At 38.5% G+C, this 19,868-nt stretch overlaps 1 protein-coding gene and 1 long non-coding RNA gene across 2 annotated transcripts; one reads left to right on the top strand and one right to left on the bottom strand.

Moving 5' to 3' along the window:
• Nucleotides 1–5,352: 5,352 nt before the first annotated feature.
• LOC103140068 (F-box-like/WD repeat-containing protein TBL1XR1) lies at nucleotides 5,353–19,166 on the top strand. Its single transcript, XM_016672904.1, has 13 exons — nucleotides 5,353–5,550; nucleotides 7,839–7,895; nucleotides 10,137–10,240; nucleotides 10,381–10,526; nucleotides 10,650–10,863; nucleotides 12,242–12,374; nucleotides 13,837–13,978; nucleotides 15,502–15,565; nucleotides 15,675–15,772; nucleotides 17,294–17,354; nucleotides 17,609–17,730; nucleotides 18,753–18,827; nucleotides 18,921–19,166. The coding sequence occupies exons 3-13, from the start codon at nucleotides 10,183–10,185 to the stop codon at nucleotides 19,164–19,166; spliced, it is 1,359 nt and encodes a 452-aa protein (XP_016528390.1). The 5' UTR covers nucleotides 5,353–5,550; nucleotides 7,839–7,895; nucleotides 10,137–10,182.
• Nucleotides 15,877–17,007, bottom strand: LOC107836573 (uncharacterized). Its single transcript, XR_001662488.1, has 2 exons — nucleotides 16,464–17,007; nucleotides 15,877–16,025 (listed from the first exon to the last, which is right to left on the bottom strand). It is a non-coding gene; the product is annotated as an uncharacterized LOC107836573 (long non-coding RNA).
• Nucleotides 19,167–19,868: the final 702 nt, after the last annotated feature.

Below are 19,868 nucleotides of genomic sequence, written 5' to 3'. Positions count from 1 at the left end.
GCGGAGCTGCAGCCCCATTTCTTCGCCTCTTTTCCAGTTTCACACACATCAAACACAGACAGCTTGAGCTTTGAATGAGCCCTTTCAGGTTCTTTTCTGCATCCATCTACTGAAATAAAGCTTTACTCCAACAGATATTGATACAAATGTGATGCGATGTGACTGAAATAGACCAACTGGTCGACATAAAGAACACAAATGGTTTTGCTAAGGCAGGCCGAACCCTGTAATGTCCTTCAGATCAACTTTCTGAGCTCACACACAGATATTCTAGTCATCTTCTCATTAAACTGAACTGAATTATGCTGGATTGGTGGAAAATTTACTAAATCAAAATGAAAGATATGACTAAAATTAAACACAAGAGCAAAAACTGAGTGTAAGGAAGGAATGAATCTGAAGAATATTAAAGGGAATGGTGGTTTCTGATATGGGTGACCTGGGCAACCACCCAGGGCAGCATCTTGTTGGGGACAGCATGAAGTAAATATTGCGTTTCCTAACTAAATATTTAGTTTGGAGCTAAATATTTAGCTCGCAAACAAAATTTGGAGACTAAATATTTATGTGGTTAACTGAATAATTACTAAATAATTCATTTACAAATTCAATATTTAGCTTGCTGACTTAAAACTCATCTCTATTTTGATATTTAGTTCCAAACTAAAGAAAATTGTTACCAAGCTTGTTAACAATATATGTTGGAGCTAACAAAATATTTAATTAGAAGCTAAATACTAGCTTGCTAGCATATTTAGGTTGAATTATGCAATATTTATGAACAAACAAACAAATGAATGAATAACATGGTGAAAATAAGACTTTGAACAATGAACACAAACAGATTAAGCTACTTTGTAAAGCGGAATGTGACGACTCGTCAGTCTGTAGATATGCAGAGCCCTGCTGCTGCCTCCTGCAGAGACTCTGCTGACCTCTCACACATTGACGCGACCTCCGCCAGGCCCCGGCCCACCAGGATAAGCAGGTGTAGGATGAGGTTGGAAATGTGCAAAGGTGACAAAGACGTAATTCGAAACAGTTGTAACAGCTGTTATTTTATTGACAGGCACCTTTACAGTGCAGTGACTCAGGGGCCCAAACAGCTAATAAATGTCTAATATAGCCACGCTTTTGATATTTCCAGATTTTTATCTGAAAGAATAATGTGTCCCTTTAGTCCCATTGCACAGTTATGCGCTTCTTTGTCGTCATCTGAGCATAAAATCCCAATAAACCCTACTGAACTTTATGGTGGAAGTGTGACAAGAAAAATCTGACGTTCTTTGGAGTGAATATTGACCTCGTGGTTCTGTTTGCAGTCTCTCAACATTTCTATGTTCAATGCAAATTACTATGAGGCAAAAAATAAAAAAAATTAAAAAAGGAAAAAAGTCAGTAAGTTCTCCAGTTCTTAAAACAACCACAGAAAGTTCCAGCAACTATTTGGCTCAACAGCACATTGAGTCTTCCCAGGTGCATTCAGTGCACGCACACACACACACACACACACACATGCGCACGGGCGCTTTCCACAGTTTCTGTTCTAATTAGAGGGAGTTCTTGTGGTTCTGTGTCTGCACTGTGAAAACCTCTGGGATGATGTCTTTCAGGCGTCTCAGAGCTGGACTGAAAGGCGCTGAAGCTTGTAATACGCTTCTGGACCTATATCCCATAGCGCCCAGCAGCTTTCTTGTTGGTTTATTGCGTTGTCACGACGAATGCTGAAAAGTTCTAGGGGTATAAGCAAAAGTCGCTTACAGGCAACACAATATCTTATTTATTTTACAAAAGGACTTTGTGCTGGTTCAGGTTCTTGGAGAGGGAAAGCACTTTGCTGACACAAACAGACCTCATAGTTTGGGTTTTTCTTCTCATGCCTTCCATTTGTCCTCCCGTGGCACACGGGTCTGCACCATGCAAGTGCACAGAAGGTGAAAACGGATGAGTGAGATTTATAGAGACAAAGAGGAGGCGAGTCATCTCACAAGATTTGTCTCTGAAGAGTGAATAATATGTTGCATAAAGCCTGGCACTCTGCATGAGGAATCCACTCCAGATTTCTTCTTCTGCTGCTGCTGCCAAAAGCCTCTCATTCAGTGGGAGTGACGGAGCACATATTCCTGTCGGCTATCAGAGAACCGGCCAGAAAGTGGAGGAACTTTCTCGTTAATATGGAGACAAAATGAAACAGATTTGTGCCTTTTTTTTCTTCTTTTAACAATCGAAGCTTTATAGTAGCAGTTGGCCACAATTCAATTGATTAAAAAAGTGGAGTTTCAAATGTTACAAACTAAAAAGATGGTGGAAAAGAGCCTGAGGATCTCTGTTATTGAATAGTACTGGGATTGTACATGATGATATGATTCATTAACTTGTGTAATAAGGTAGACTTTACAAATGGGAATTGTTAATTAATTAATTAATTTTACATTTCTGCCATCTACTTCCACACAAATATTCTGATGTTTATCAGTGCTGATTTGATTACTGGGGGATTCTTGGATTTAATTAATAGAATAGAATAGAATAGAATAGAATAGAATAGAATAGAATAGAATAGAATAGAATAGAATAGGGTCACACCAAAGATCAGAAAGTGTGAAAAATATATAAAAAAAACAAGATTAAAAACAACAACCATGAAAAATAATAACAATATTGTTATACAAGATTATAATATGAAAAATATGGTGTGGTTATCAGAAATAAAAACATAATTCTCCGATCTAGGGGAACCAAAATGACTTTTTCTTTCTTTTTTTAATGTACAAGCATGTGTACTGAACATAAAAAAACAACAGAAGACTATTTACAACAAAGCATATCAGAAAAATAGATGCACAATAACAGCAGAAATGTTTCAAAATTAGAGAAATAGTGCAAGTGACTGTGAAAACACATAATGCAAATGACCTGCTTCAGGTCGGCAGGCATGTTTTATCTGGGGCAACAAGGCGTTCTGCCCAGGGCAGTACGGAAACAAAATAAATATTAAAATGTCATTTGTGTTTAGAACAAATATTCAGTTCCTTTGTTTCATGTGCAGTCAATGAGGATCGACGCAGCATGCAAACTCTGTAAAATCTCGCTGAACATCAAGAAGTTCTGTGCTAAATTAAAGGAATAGTTTTTGTGTTTTGGAAGCATTTTGGGATTTGACTTTCTCTAGTTTAACACACTTTACTAGCTTGATTTAGAGGTATGATGTGAATTAAGTTTTGGTTAAGGTTAGGGTTAGTTATGTTAAAGATTAAGGAAAAAGTCTAGATTAGGCATAATGCAATTATAAAAATGACTGAAAGTGTGTGTGTATACCCACACACAAGGATTTGTGTGTGGGTATAGGTACTTAGGTACCTACGTATCTATATACGTACCTATACCTATACGTAGGTGCATGTTTGATTATTCAAAAACCAATGAGTAGATGCTGTAATTTGTATAAAGTGCTTCTATCACAGCTCATGTTTAGTGACCATATAAAACAGCAGTACATCAATGATTATGCAGGACAGTTTCTGCTACTGTTCTGCACATTTCAAGGACTTCATAACAGCATTTCAGTATATTTCATCATCTCATGCTGAAAAAGAAGGACTGCAGCTGGACTGCTGCCTTATCGAAGGTATCCTGAAATAACAATGAAACCATTTTTGCCATGAAAAGAATGCTCTATTTATGTTCTTCTTTTCCTTACAGGGATTATTTATTATATATTTAAAGCTGCACACCTAGTTTTCTATGAAGTTATAGAACTTAAGCTATAAAGATTGGTAACTGTAGAACATGTGACTTTTGCTGTTTTGCTAACTAAAGACTTTTTAATCAAGAAAAGAAGTTTGCCATTCCAAAGACAAGCTTTCGTTGTCCTCTGATGACATCACATAAGGCATAAGTGAGATGATCAGAGTTCTTTTTGGTGTTCATTTGTAGTTTTCGCTTTATTTTCATGTTTCTCCATCAAATGATTGTATCTGTGTTCTTTTCGGCAGCAGCATGAACACATGTGAGCGCTGTTTCAGACTGCTACATTAAGCAACACACTTCCGTTATTCTGCTAATAGCGCAGTCAGTTTTTTTGTTTAGCCCTTAATGCTAATGCTAACTTTTTTAAAAAATGCAGCACACTTAGCTTCTCCTAAATTATTTTTTTCCAAATAAATTCTAAAGCACCAATTTACAGCGTGTTTTGTAAACTTTAATTTTAATATAGTCCCACGTCTGTATTGAAGTTTTGTTTATCGGCTGCAAAGTATATGTAGTTAGTTAGACCTTTATAGTCATGCTATTTTAAAGTGGGTGAAGCCTATTTTCACAGCAGTTGGACATGGCATTTGATCCTGTTGAAGTTGATATACAATTTTGAAGAACATTATTAGACACTTTGTGGTTATAAACTTGATTGAAGTTAGTGCTTTAGCTTTAGCTTCCACTAAATAATGTGCTGGGTAGTGCTTTCATTAGCTTCCACTAAAAAATGTGTTGTGCAGAGCTTTAGCATTGGTTGGTGAAAGGAAGTATAAATAGTGCTTTCATATTAGTCTGGACACTAGCTTCTTAGTTACCAGTACCCACCACTGAATTTAAGGTTATTCTTTTTTTCAAGAAGAAGAAAAAAAATGTATAGCAAGTTAGGTACTTGTCAGTGAAAAAAAAAATCTCGCTTGATCATATCCTTAACCCTATGAAGAGAGGAATGTGAGAAAATATTTTTCACCATGAGATACACCGCTAGGGAAATGGATATGATTATGAGCACTGAGAGCTGCCAGAAAAAAAAAGAGAAAGAAAATCAGTGTAAAATCCAAATTGCAATGATGATGTAAGCTTGTTGTTGACTTTCCTAGTCTGAATGACTGAGCAAAGGATGGGGGGGTGGGGTGTCATTAATCCACAGCTAGTGGTGACTTGCCAAGAGAAAATGAGGTGTAGTGGGGGATGGGCGACAAGGCTCTGTTATGACTGATTCATGATACACAAACTTCTGAACGTCAGACTTTTAGTTCTCCTCATTTTCTTCTGTCTTCGTTCGTTTTAAAGAAACGCTGCTTCATTTTTTCCCCTTCTTTGAACGTGTTTAATGTACCATGAATTAATATTTAATTAACGCTTTCAGCTTGTGCTAAACACATGCAGGTGCTTGGTGGCCTTTTAAAACTAGGCTAGAGATACAAATAAATAGTTTTGTCCTCTGTAAATCAAGTACTTAACGTTATCCTTAATACTGACCGACGATACTGTAAACATATACTGTTCCCTGCTGCCACCACGGGTTAATAATCTTTCAAATGGGCTTTAGAGTCTGTCTGACGCTCTGAAATAACAGTAGTTACAAGCAGCCCATTTTAGCATGACAGGTCACTCCGCTGTGTGTCTGAAGCCGTTGCTGGGCTCTTACCGCCGGGTTTTAGCTTTAATATTATAACCTCACCATAGTTCATCTATGCGCTAAAGGGAGCAACCCTGCAATGGATTAAAGCGACAACATGGTCTGACTTGAGCGTCAAAGTGAATGGAAGATACCGTCTGTTGGAAGTTTTAACCCAAGTAGGTATGACATTGTAGCTACACTGTCATTAGCATAGCATGCTAGGTTTATGCAGTTAGCCAGCTAGCTTGTTGGCAAGTCCACGAGAGTAGCAGCCTGACGACCTTTTGGTTCAAAGCAGGAATTTATGTTAGAGAGGTATTCAAATGACGGTAATTAGTAGTAATAACGCAATAAAAATAACAAGCACAAATGCGAAGTTATTACAATAGGCACGGGACGCAAATGCCTGCATCAAAATAAGTAAGCCGTTCCCCGCCTTGACTGACTGGCATGTGTGTTGACGGGTACAACCAGCGCCATGCCGAACTGATTACACACGCATGGTAGCCAGTGAGCTAAGGTTACACGGCTTTACACTACCGCTGTGATTACTTTAGTTTCCGAAACAACTGAGTTGCAGTGTTTTTTTTTTTTGTTTTTTTTTGAACAGCAGGCAGGTCCAGATATTCCACGTTGTTTGTCTGTTTATTTATAGAATGGCCGTGATACTCCCATTTCACCTCGAACTGGGCTGGTCCGCCTGATGTCCACCCTCAAGTTAGTTTAGCTCCTTTTGCTAGGAGTTTTTAACAAGTATAAGCATTTGCACAAGCACAGGTGCGTCTTTATGAATGGAAAAATTACCATATTCAAATGTTTTGGGTTTTTTTAAAGTATATTTTTGAAAGCTAAACTCATCCATATGCACTTATGTTAATTTAGATAATTATAATTTAAAGCTAATGAGAACCCCATATATAATTTCTTTAAAACTTTGAATAGTATGTCAAACAAACAAAAAGTGAAAAAGGTATTTTTGACACAGAAATGTAACGTTTTCGCAGAGATTAGGATGTAGAAATCTGCTGACTGGACAGTTTCCCTTCGTGGTCGCCGAGACGCTCCGCAACCGCACAGCTGTGAGGTTTTAGAGATGAGGCGGACAACAGGAAGTCTGCTCTGGTATTGATAGCACCATGTGAACGAAATCTGTGCCGGGTGTTTCCCTGGTGTAAACATTTTGAAGACATTGAAGGCAAACGAGCTCCGGAGGCCAAACAAGATTTACAGTTTACACCTCGGCGTCTTTCTCTTCTTGGTGATTGATGTAAATCCTGTGACTGGTTGGTTCCACAAACCATCCATCATCATCTTCATCACTAACAAGCCAAATGTGGTTATCAAAGCAATCTGGACTTCCTGAACACCTTCAGCTGCAGAATTTTTCATCATATTTTAATTTTAGTTTTTTGTGGTGACTTTTTGTCTAATTATGTTTAATTTGTTTTAATTAGAGTGGGTTTAGTGGTTTTTATTAATTAAATAGATTTTTAGTTTTTATTAGTTGGAGAAGACATCTTTTTCATTCTTTGGTTAATTTCCAGGTGCAGAACATATTCATTTGATTAGAAACTGTGTTCCAATGATGCTCATCTGTCAGATTAAAGTACCTTTTTGAAGATAACCTTTAAGCTGGTATTAAATATACTTTTCAGTGAACCCCATTTTCTGTTAGAAATGGTTTTTAATTTTTCTGACATAATTTTCTGGTCTAAAATGTCACATTTTCATGATTATGACCGGAAAATCTTGATAGTTAGCAGAAACGAAGGCTTGAAAACACCAATTTAATGTATATAAACTTCATTTAGTGACGGAGTTACTGAAATAAATGAACTTTTCAATCGTACAAGATGTCACTGTGCGTATACAAGGCAATGGTTATTTCTCAAAGATCTAAGCTGACTGTTATTTTTGCAGAACGTCTCTATGATAAAACAGGACATTAAGAAGAACATTTGAAGGGAATGGTGTAATATGCAAATATCAATACAATTATCTAGTATACAAAAACAGTTTTTACACTTTTCCTCACAATGGACAGCAGCCTAATGTCTTTGAGTAAAACTAATAAAATCTGTGCAGATAATCCTCGTTACTATAGAACTCAGTTAAAAGTAAGAAGAAACTTTTGTTTTCTTTTCTGATTTGGTTTGTTTTCTCAATGATCTTTTCCCAGGATATTCCAAGATCTCAGCTTTCTGCCCTCTAGAGACAAGGTCACCGTAAAACAGACAAACCACGTTTTAGGGGAATATTTTGCAAATATAATTTATTAAATAGCTTTGCTCTAGTAATGTACTGTCGCCCTACTAACCTGAGAAGTTGTCTTGCTGCGTCAATTTTCTGAAAAACACCAGTTTGAAAAACTCAAAGTGACACTGCAGAGTGCAAATATGGAGTATTTGAAGGTTCATGAAGTTGACGGTGAACACTCAGGGTCTGTTTTTGTTCTCTATTTCAGGGTCCAGAGACGAGGCGGCCATCATGTGCAACTGAAGACGTCTTGATGATCACATGGGTACTGTATTGATGACCACATTCCTGTTAGGAGTTGAGAAAAGAAACACTGAATTGATTCTGTACATGCAGCCGGGACATTTTGTGTAATTTGTTTTCCAAATCCCAAAATTCATTGCTTTGAAACTCAACTGAGGTAATTGACCGCATACTTTAGCCATCAGTCAGCATAATTCTGGCTCCGTATTTGACCACTCTGAATTTAAATTGGTTGGTTTTCTGCCTGTTGATTGGAGGTTTCATAATTTGATTCACTTTGTGCAATGCACCTGTACCACTGGTAGCAAAATTGGCCGAAAACCTGCAGCTGTGAATGCAACAGACTGTGATTCTGGAATCCATCCAGTCTGTCAGGTGGATTAAATACAAACATGTCTGACTGTAGAAAACTGTGGATCATACACCGCCAGTTATTTCCTAGTTTGTGTTGGTCTTTTCACATGAAATTATATATAAAATACTTAAGTTTCTAGCTGCAGCTGTACAAAATGTGAAAAAGTTAGAGGGATATGAATACTTTTACAGGCCATTAAGGGCGCATTCACACCAGCCCTGTTTGGTCTGCTTTAATCAACTCTAGAGGTGTGAATGTGAGTGTGGACCAAAAACATAAACTCCGGTTTACTTAAAAACACAGGTCTCGGTTTGGTTGAAGTGAACTCCGGTGCGGCTCAAATTCATATGTGAATCCCAAGTGGACTGGAGACCTCTCCAAAAGCAGGAAGCAGACTATAATGCAAGGCATTCTGGGTAAATACAATGAGAGTCTAGTGCCAGTGGGAGAAATTGCTTGTGGTTTTTTACCAAAAACAAAAGAAAAATTCTACAACCACTAAAATCTGACGCTATTGCATTTTTGTTTTCATGTTGTGAAGAAGGAAGTTGCATTCAATTCTTCTTCAGTGGTTATTGGTGTGGCGCCCCCACAGGTGATGGGGTGAACAATTTTTTTCAAAGTGTTTTATTTATTTGACAGAGTGAGGTGTGAAAGGGAATTACAGTAGCTGAAAATAAACCAGATGTTGCCATTTTGGTCCTCAATGGAACAGAGTCTACTGAACTGTCAGGTGTGAAAATGCCCTAAGAAGCCAAGATCTTATTTTTATTTTCAAACCTGATAGTCCAGGAAACTCTGTTCCATTGGGGACAAAATTTCAGCTTTTGTAACATTTTCAGGTGCTGTGGTTCTCTTTCACACAACAAACTAATTGAAAAACTGTTCTCCTCCATACCTGTGGTGGCGCTGCATCAAGAACTACTGAAGGAAACGACATGAAAACCTCTGAAGAAGACACAGAGCACAACTTCCTTCTTCACAAAATGCAAGCAAATATGGAGAAGTTTCAGATTCTAGTGGTTGGAGGATTTCTCTTTTGCCTTTGGTTAAAAAAAACAACAAAAAAACAGAACAGAACACAAGTTATTTCTCCCTCCAACGCTAGACTCTTATGTTTGCTTTGATTGTATTTACCCAGAATGCCTTGCGTTACAGTCCACTTCCTGCTTTTGAAGCGGTCTCCGGTCTGCTTGGTGTTCACATATGAATTCAAACCACACCAGAGTTCCCTTCAACCGCACCGTGGTCGAGGTTTTTAGTCGGGCCAGAGTTTGCTTTTTTAAATCAGAGTTTGATTACGAATTCACACCTACCCAAATGAACCGGACATTATAGGCAAACGGACTGGAGTTGGATTAAAGCGGACTGAACTGGACTGGTGTGAATGCATATAGGATCAAATACTGAGTTCCATCTCTGCCACAGCTTGTGTTGTGTCGAATTACCTGAAATCTGCTGAGTCGTAGTGTTGAGGCTCAGTAACCAGCTGGACTCTCTGACCGCCTGCTTCACGGCTTCCTGGAGGCCTTTTCCTCTATTCCAGGCCTCCAGGGTTAGCTGGCGTTGAACGTCAGCCTTTAGGGACGCAGCAGAAGACGTGTTGACTCATTCAGCGGGCTGGCAGAATGCAAACAGTGGACATTCTGTCCTTTTTCCACTCTTCTTGTTTATTCCGACATTTCCATTTAAACAGCATAGGTTCTGCCAGAACAGGAATAGAGCACAAACACAAGCTGTGCAGGAATCACTTCCAGATGTAGGTTAATGAGTGGAAACCGGTGGGCCTGGCTTCAGTGACGAGGCATGTGCCTTTAGTGAAAGTAGGGTGGAAAGAGAAAATATCATTCCGGGTTGGGATTTTTCTAAAGTTTTACAGTTTCATTCGCTTCTGTTCGTGTTTTACAGGCTACTGACCTGTGCTGACCCGATGGTTTAATCAGCAGGACTAAAAATGAGCATCAGCAGCGATGAGGTCAACTTCCTGGTTTACAGATACCTACAAGAGTCAGGTACAGCTGCTTTCTGTGCCATCGGAAAACCTTGTGGAGTCGATTTAAAATGATTTGACAGCCGCTGCTACAGCTAACCTTCGGACACTCTGCTAATGAGCTTCCGTTCTACTTTCCAATTTTTCCCCACCATCCTCCAGGCTTCTCCCACTCAGCATTCACCTTTGGCATAGAGAGCCACATCAGCCAGTCGAACATCAATGGAGCCCTGGTGCCCCCTGCTGCCCTCATCTCCATCATCCAGAAGGGCCTGCAGTATGTGGAGGCCGAAGTCAGCATCAACGAGGTCCGCTTCCTTTTAATTAGGAGATAAACCTCCATCGTCGTTTCGCTTCTTTTCCCGACGTCCGTCCTTCTACGGACGACGATGCTCTGCGGTGTGAGTGTGAAGTTTGTTGTCTCTGTCCAGGACGGGACCCTGTTTGACGGACGGCCCATCGAGTCACTGTCTCTGATCGACGCCGTCATGCCGGATGTGGTCCAGACCCGGCAGCAGGCCTACAGAGACAAACTGGCTCAGCAGGCGGCGGCGGGCAGCAGCAGCACGGGGCTACAGGGAGGTTCCAAGAACGGGGACGGAGGACCCGCTAACGGAGAGGAAAACGGATCACATGCCTTAGCCAGTAAGCTAACTCCACACACACCATGCTGCTCCTTGTGTGATTTGTAGGGAATTTAGGATAAGCTAAGATAAAAGTGCACTAAGAAATCAGTGAGGAAGCTTTTTTCTACTCAGGGTGTCTGTGCATCCTTATAAAGTCTTAAATTCATGTATCTAAAATTAAGACCTTAAGATGTCTTAAAGGAACAGTATTCTGTAAGATCAACTTTTTTGACATTACAATGTTATTCCCTCATTAAAACACATCTGGAGTGTTGCTTTGATTCTTTCATGCATGCTTGATAAATCTTTTAATCTCCATGGCAACCATTCAGCTGTGCAAAACGCCTGATCTGCCTTAGCCCTGCTTTCGAGGTGTAGCTCCTCCTCTGAGCTGCAGTTTTCAAGCTTCTGCGTCACAGAGGCTCCCTCCCTTGCAGCTCTCCTACTCAGCTCCTTCAGACTAGCCAGCAGCAATTAGCTGCTGGTGGAACTGCACCATGTGTTGTTTTTGTGCTGTTTGTCTTTCTCTTTCTCATTGTTTTTTCAATGTCACATGCTGCTTTTATTTTAATTATGTGAAGCACTTTGAAATGCCTTGCTGCTGAAATGTGCTATACAAATAAAATTTGATTGATTGATTTTTCCTCATTCTGCTGAGTTATTATAGGATTTACTTCTTAGACTGATAAAAATGTCTTAATGACTTCCTGAAGGTGAAGTTTCAGAATGAAGAGCTTCTTAAAGAGACAGAGGCAGAATTGCAAGGCATTAAATTATAAAATCAAATTTATTTTACATAATGTTTGATATATACAGAATTTTCACATCAACTCAAGGTGACATAGTTACTTGATTGTGTTATATAATGGTGCTGTGTCTCAAAAATACAGACCGCTCCTTTAAATTCATAAATAAAATGGTATACTTGCATATGTGGTTTTTTTCCCCCGTGAGACAAAATATCAAGTCATAGATCCAAGACAATTTCACAAGTGCTAAACAAAAGTTGTTACCATGACAACTCTGGCCGATCCTGGAGTCATATTAAAGCCCTTTGTGATACTCACTCTCAAAATGGGCATCCTGCATGTTCCCCTAATCTAAATCCCAGAGCAGACGCTCGCTTCATGGAAACAAGTTATTGTGGTGAACAGGAAGAGCACCACTTTGTTTTGATATTTTGTCTTTGTTTTTTGTTTTTCTTCCAGATGCGTGAACACAAGTATGTCATTTTTTATTCAAGTAAAATTGAAATAATCTAAAATCAGTATTGGTAGCTCAATGCTGAAACACCAGAGTTTAGCCTCAAAACCTGGAATGTTTGCTGGTCTGACTGTTTATTTGTGCCTTAGCCAGTGAATCCTTGGTTTGACTGTGTTCCCTTCCCTCTGCTGTAGATAACTACTCAGAGATGATGGACGTGGACCGGGATGTGGAGATCCCCCAGAGCAAAGCCATGGTCCTGCGAGGCCACGAGTCGGAGGTTTTTATCTGTGCCTGGAACCCGGTGAACGACCTCCTTGCCTCCGGGTCAGCACCACCTTTCTGTGTGTGGAACGTATTTCAGAGCGGTCGTGGCATCTTTAATCAATTTTCTCAGAAAAACTTAATCCATCTTCTGTAGAAATCAAGTGATACAGGTGTTTTTTGTTGTTGTTTTTTTTCCAACCAATGGCAGTTATTTTTGCGTCAGTCTAACCAATCCCCATTATGTGCTACCAAATGTTTTGAGCTGAATCTTGAAACCGATGTTGCTTTTTCTAGGGAAGCATTGATCCGCTTTTTTCACTTCCTTTATCGGCCGATACAGAAAAACAGCTGGATGGACTTAAAATGTTTATTTTTTTAAAAACACAGCCATAAATATACTGAACTACAATTTAATTACATAACTTTGCACCAGTAAAGACACTTAAATACACCAATAAATTCTCAAGCTTGGTCAGACATGTAAATAACTTTCATTTGTTCAGCCAGTTCAATTAATGAAGTGTAATATAGAATAAACAATCCCAATCTTTAATCTTTTTCAATATCAAAACTGATACACATATTAATATCAGATCAGTGCATTTCTAGCCTTTTCTTCCTCCATTACATGATAAAAATGAAACAATGGTAACAAATGTTACACAAGTCTCAATTTAACCATAAAAGAGAGACATTAACAAAGCAAACAAAACATTTTAACAGTGGATGGAACATTTACTGTCGTTTCTTCCCACTTATGCTGAGACAAAGAGACTATCAAAGGGCATGTAGAGCTAAATTAGACAGCTAAAAATACATTAAAAGTAGTTGAAAGCGTACACTTGTCGATGCAAGAAAATAAATTTGCAAATATCCGTCCAAAATATCGGTCGACCACTAATCTTCTTTTTTCTACATTGAAACACGCAGAAGGATGTTGACAATTAATCCTTTTTCTACATGTCTGCATACTGCTGCTAATGGAAATGATCCTGATCTGATGGGGTTTTATTTCGCTACCATAGCAACACTTTAATGTACGAGGTTGATATCCCAGTGAAAGATGTGGCAGCAGAAATCACACCTCGTCTTCAACGCTGCAGTTTACAGCGGCTCTGATCCGTCTACATGTTTTTCTGCATGTTTTCTTTTCATCACACACCCCGTCGCTGGAGGAAAACGCTGTTTCTCCTTACTCCATTTAATGAAGAAGTCAGAGTCACCCATTGTGTTGTTCTGAGTCATAACGCCCACCGTTTTGAATCTGCTGTGCTTTTCTCTGCCGCTCTGCGTTTACGTCCCTGGGCTCGTTATCGCGGCTCCACGGAGATTAAAACAGAATTAAAAACAGACACTGTTAAATAAGCACGCCCTGTAAAAGTATGCATACGGTGAAAAAACAATGACAATTCACATAGAACGCTAAATACGCAGGGGGAAAAAAACGCCTTGATTAACCAAATAAATGACTTTTTTTTTTTTTTTTTGCTTTGTAAAACATCCTTCCTTTTTGCTGATCCAGGTCAGGAGACTCGACGGCGCGGATCTGGAACCTGAGTGAGAACAGCACGGGGGGGTCCACCCAGCTGGTTCTGAGGCACTGCATACGGGAGGGCGGCCAGGACGTCCCCAGCAACAAGGACGTCACCTCCCTGGACTGGAATGTGAGTGTGTGGAGTCTAACCTAGAAATGTTTCTAGATCTGGACAGGCATCGCCGAAGGCCTTCCATCTAGTCACAACATTCTTTATTTTCCCACAAGAAAAGTAACGTTTTCTTCTTCTCAATTTTTAAGTAGCATAACATAAATATTTTTGTTTTTTTATTATTATTATCATTTGTTTTTATTCATTTATTTATTTTTTAAATTAATTTAGTTTTTATTTTTAAACAAATACATATTTTGTCTTATTCTTTAATCTATTTTTCATAATCTTAATTTATTTTTAATTTCTGTATTTATTCTTTATTTTTGAAATGCAAGTATTTAGTATTTTTTTATTCATTTATTATTTTTAGTCATAAAAAAGCAACAAAAAATTTTCATACTTTTTGTTTTATATTTTTTATAATTTTTATTCATTTGTAATGCTCAAATTTATTTTTGTACTTATAAAACAGACATATATTTGGTCTTAAAGTGAGCTTCACTTGAAGACTGTAATAGTGAGATAAAATGAAAACTAATAACCCTGGAGCCCTGAGGAAAAGAGTAAGAGGTGAATATTTGGATGAATATTACAATGAGAGCTTTATTTTAGTTTTGAAATTTGGGTCCAACTTTATTTTCTAGACCAACAGAAACTAGAGTGCAGTCGTAAGTTGAATTTATTCCTGTTTGGATTTTTACCACCGTTGTCGTCTTCGACAGCAAACATGTTGAAGATGACAATGACCGAAACAGAACAGTTTGAGTGATGGAAAAGTAGCCCTGCATGTCAGTTCAAGCACGCCATCCCAAACTGTAACATATGGTGGTGGCAGCATCATGCTGTGGGCATGGAGAAGCTGCTCATACCTGATGGGAAAATGGGCAGAGCTAAATACAGAGCAACCCTGGGAGGAAATGTGGAGGCTCTTCTTCCAGCAGAACAATAACCTTAAGCAAAACTGAATGGTTCAGATCAGAGCATAGTCGGATGTAAGAATGGCCTAGTCAAAGTCCAGACCTAAGTTGGTATTATGAAAAAAGCTTGAGCTGCTTTGTGATGAACAAATGGCAGAAATGTCACTATTTGCAGCAAAATTCAGGTCACACTAAAGACAGTTTTTACTACAAGACATCTTTATGGACTGGTTTAAGTTCATCATTAAAAAACAAACAAAAAAAACCCAATAAAAACAGAAAAATAAAGTTCTTTGGTCGAGGGGTGTGAATACTTTTACAAAGTGTTGTGTAATAGTTTATTTGTCAATCTAACCTGTAAAGGTTGTGGAAATTCCCTACAGTTATCAGCAGGTCAGGGATCAGCCACAAAACTGCAATCGGTGCATCCCTGTTGATGTAATGTCATTCTTCCAACAAAACAAATACTTATTATTCTACTAAGGTCACGCACAGCATAAAATAAGAGCTGATGTTTTCCTCTTAAAGTCTCACATGAAAAAAACAATAAAGTCATTAATTATGAAGATGAAACCCATTTAAATGGCAGTGAAGCTAACAAGAATCGCACCTCTCTTCTAGAGTGAGGGCACATTACTGGCCACCGGCTCATACGACGGTTTCGCCCGGATATGGACGAAAGACGGTAACACACACACACACACACACACACATAGCTTTAATCACACTACAGCTGCACAAAACACACCTCGTTTATCTCCTTCCCGGAGTCGTCTGATTGTTGTGCTCTTCAGGAAACCTGGCCAGTACTTTGGGTCAGCACAAAGGGCCCATATTTGCACTCAAGTGGAACAAAAAAGGCAACTTCATCCTCAGCGCCGGAGTAGATAAGGTAAGGCTTATTGATTTTCAGCTGGGGTTTGGCCGCGTGCCATATTTTTGGGTTTCAAGCTTTAAATTGATTGTTCTTGGGTTCTTGGCTCTGTTTTCTAAATCTGAAGCAGAAAAGCTGTTTTAAAGTGAAGATGGCTGCACTTCCATTTACAAACGTGCAATTAAGAATAACAAATATAAAGACAGGGAAAGCGTTCTGTCCAGATTTCTGACGAATCGAGGATGGGATCACGCATCAGCTTCTTGTGTTTCTGAAGAGTCAGAAATGCATCAATCGATGAGTAAACACTGCCATCTAGTGTACTAAAGTGTAACAGCACGTTAACTCTATATTAGGCAGTGCTGGTAAGAGATTCTTATGAACAGAAATAAAACAGTTTCATTGTAATTGCATGCAAATTAAAACAGAAATGCATAACATGATCTCATGATCTGTTCTTAGAAATATAAAAGCAATTTTTAAAAAAAAATTTACTGTTAAATCCATATAGCAGATCGTTAGGTGTAATGTTAATTAAGAACATTACACCTAATGTGTATATTATATATAAATATATATAATACATATATATTTATTATATGTATTAATTGTTAAGTATAGAATTAATTTTAAAGAATACACTCCTGTTGTGCAGGATTAGGTTATAATAACTAACAAATAAGCTGTTACTTAAAAAAAGAAAACATACCGTTTCTTGGTCCTAGTCGCTTCTTAAGGACCTCCGTCCTCTAGCAGTCTTTCAGTGCAACACCAAAGGGAAATGCAGGTTGCAGAAATGTCAGCTCATGCTACCAAAAAAGAAAATATTGATTCAAAATGTGGAGTTAATAGCCAATTATTAGCTTTTTGTGCTCACCAGCGTTTCATTTTGTAGAATGTTTTTAGTTTTGGTAACTCTAGGCCGTTAAAAACGTCATCAATGTTCTCCTCACTTGCAGCAGAGGGTTGAGTGTATAATCATTGATAAAAGCAGCATTCTTTAATTCCTCTCCTATATTATTAGATGTTAGGATTCCTCATCTTGTACATCATATTTTCCATATGTTGCTTGCACAGATTGTAGACATGTTTCATGTTGTTGTTTACAACATGCAACACAAGTCTGAAAAAGTATTAAAAGGTCAATTTAAGGGTTTTATGAATCAATATCAAGCCACTCAGAATTTCTTTTAAACCCAGCTCTATTTCCAATGTGCATATATCATCTTATTTCACCTTGTATTTTCTTAATTTCTTTTCTTATGAGCATTTTTCTTTTTGGTCTGTCAGTTTTGTCCCTCTGCACTTTTTCATGTACGATGCCCAAAAAAATGCCCCTCACCTTCCCCCCCGCACCGCTTTTAACGTATCCAACTAGATTTTTGGTGAAATTCTGGAAAATCTTTCATATCACTCTGCAGTTTTTCTGTTGTCTCATTCAGAAAACATAAATTAAATTTCCATAAAGTCTTTGTTTCACTTTTCAAATTGGGAAGGTAATGGAACTCTCTCTCTGTCTCCGTCTCTCTCTCCACACAGACAACAATTATCTGGGACGCACACACAGGGGAAGCAAAGCAGCAGTTTCCTTTCCACTCAGGTGAGTGACAACAGCTAGCCGCTTTTTTTCACTCCACTTTTCATGTAGTACTCTCATTTTTAGGCAGATGTTACCCTACATGTTAGAATTTGAGTTTCTCCCTGTCATCAGGTGTTTTTACAGCCAGATGGTTGTGTTTGATGTCGTTGCTAAGATAATCTTCCCACAGGTCACTGAGCTCTGACCGGTTAGAATAACAACATTTTATATCCAGATCATGACTTCCATGTGTTTGTGTGTTTATGTGCCAATAGCACCAGCTCTGGACGTGGACTGGCAGAACAACAACACGTTTGCCTCCTGCAGCACCGACATGTGCATCCACGTGTGTAAGCTAGGTCAGGACAGACCCGTCAAGACTTTCCAGGGACACTCGGTATGACGGCCGCCACAGTCCTCACTCACACGGCACACACGGTGGAAACGCCGCGTCTGCTCAAGAATGTTCACCCTCAGATTTCAAACCAAAAGCTTTCAGAATGTCAAACTAACTCTAACGTCAGATAGAGATAACAGTGGGTGAAAAACCAATCGCCCACATTGTTAAAGGTTCAGTATGTCACTTTTATACAAAATATTTTTATTACATATTTGTTAAAACTGTTGCCATGTTGTGACGGTGTAATATGAGGCAGATGATCTGTGAAAATATCGATCTCCTTCCACCTCCTCTTTCAGCTACTGTTGCTATTTGAAGAAATGCACCAGTCCTGGTCAAAAACAGCCAATCAGAGCCAGGAGGAAGGCCTTAGTGCTGTCAATCATCCTCATGTGCTCACTGCTAAAATGAGCTGATGGTGGAGAAACAACTTACTTATAGGAAAATTGTTTGTCTGCCGTCGCTAGTTGCCATGCCTTAACTAGCTTTAGCATTTATGACTGGCTGTGCCAGCTGCAGCTTAGCAGAGAGCAAGAGCCACACAAGATTGTGATTGTCAGCACTAAGACCCGCCTCTTGGCTCTGATTGGTTGTTTCTAGTTAGCACTGGAAGAAGGCAGAGGAGCTCCCTTTTTTTTTCCCTCCAGATTATCCATCTCATACCAAACTGTCACCACATATAGTGACAGATTCAATAACTCTGGAAAAACATATAGAATTTTTTTTTATTTTTATTTTTTATAAAAGTCAAATCCTGCAGCTTTAAGTCATGATATAACTGTGATTAAACACAAAGGCTGAGCTTAGTGTCACAGGCTTGATATATAATATATAGATATAATGAATCAAGAACCTTCCTGTTACTGTCCAGTAACAGGAAGTTTGGCTAAGCTACAATAAAAGCAGGATTGCAGTGGACAAATAAAGCTTTTGCTCTAAAATAGCTGGTGTCTTTTTTCTCCAGCATCTCTAATTCTTATCACATGTTCTTTACTTTAATTTAAATCATGCTCATGTAGAATGAAGTGAATGCCATAAAGTGGGATCCCACGGGCAGCTTGCTGGCCTCCTGCTCAGACGACATGACGCTCAAGGTCAGCAGTCTGTATTCCAGCATGTTTGTTAATGTACCACATGTCAAATTCAGAGATTTATTCAAGTTATTGGCGCCGATCCTTCTGCTGTAGATCTGGAGCATGAAGCAGGATTCGTGTGTCCATGACCTCCAGGCCCATAGTAAAGAAATCTACACCATCAAATGGAGCCCCACGGGCCCTGGGACCAACAATCCCAGTGCAAACCTCATGCTGGCCAGGTACGAGTTCAGAGACGATGACTTTTTTCTTGTTTTTTTTTTTTACCCCCACAAGGCTCTCGTTACGCCACATATCATTTTTACTGTTAAAAAAATCGGCCGAGATCTAAAACGTTGATGTATTTAAATCAATAAAAACTGTATTTGTTGGTTCTCTAATAATAACTTTAATCACATTTTCTACTTTTTGTCTTTTTTTTTTAAAGAATAAACTAAATTTTGTTTCCCTGCAACAGTTCAAAATATAAGGATAATACATCACTCAATACTAAAATTTTCTTCATTTTTGGAAAAATTGAACATTATTTAAAAGTCTGTATAAATACTGCAAGAAATTTACACTATGTATGTTTGATCACCATTTATCAAAAGTTCATTTGTTAAATTGGATAAAAGAAATGGCAAAAAGGTGTGTAGGTGCATATATTTTGATTTAATTTGATTTATTGTCAATTAAAATATCAAACAAGCACCCGTTTAATCTTATTTAACTCTTCTATTGTGTGTAATTGATGGTTTAAGTATTTCCCAAAGAAAATACATTAATGTCTTCTGCCAACAGAATAAATTGTAGCAGCTTAGACACTTCCCTGATATCATTAATATACAAAAGAAACAACAGTGGTCCAAGTGCTAAACCTTGTGGAGCCGTTTGGGCTTCTGATGGGGATGCAACACAAAACTGCGGAGTGTTTAACTGAAGCAGAAGGATCGTTAGCAGTGTGGTTGGTCGATCACTGTGTGGAAAGGCTAGAAATATATATATATATATATATATATAATATGACATTGGTGCAAAATTTTAAATCGGTGCATCTCA

The sequence above is a fragment of the Poecilia formosa genome, unplaced genomic scaffold (assembly GCF_000485575.1).
Source record: "Poecilia formosa unplaced genomic scaffold, Poecilia_formosa-5.1.2 Scaffold67, whole genome shotgun sequence".
Classification (NCBI taxonomy): Eukaryota; Metazoa; Chordata; class Actinopteri; order Cyprinodontiformes; family Poeciliidae; genus Poecilia; species Poecilia formosa.
The sequence above is the reverse complement of the archived record's forward strand: the minus strand, read 5'-3'. Positions and strand labels throughout refer to the sequence as shown.

Excerpts from the sequence above, each read along its gene's own strand:
- LOC103140068 (XM_016672904.1), top strand. The coding sequence starts at position 10,183 with ATGAGCATCAGCAGCGATGAGGTCAACTTCCTGGTTTACAGATACCTA. Across the intron at positions 10,241-10,380 it reads CAGATACCTACAAGAGTCAG|GCTTCTCCCACTCAGCATTC; the intron begins GTACAGCTGCTT and ends ACCATCCTCCAG. Across the intron at positions 15,773-17,293 it reads TCAGCGCCGGAGTAGATAAG|ACAACAATTATCTGGGACGC; the intron begins GTAAGGCTTATT and ends CTCTCCACACAG.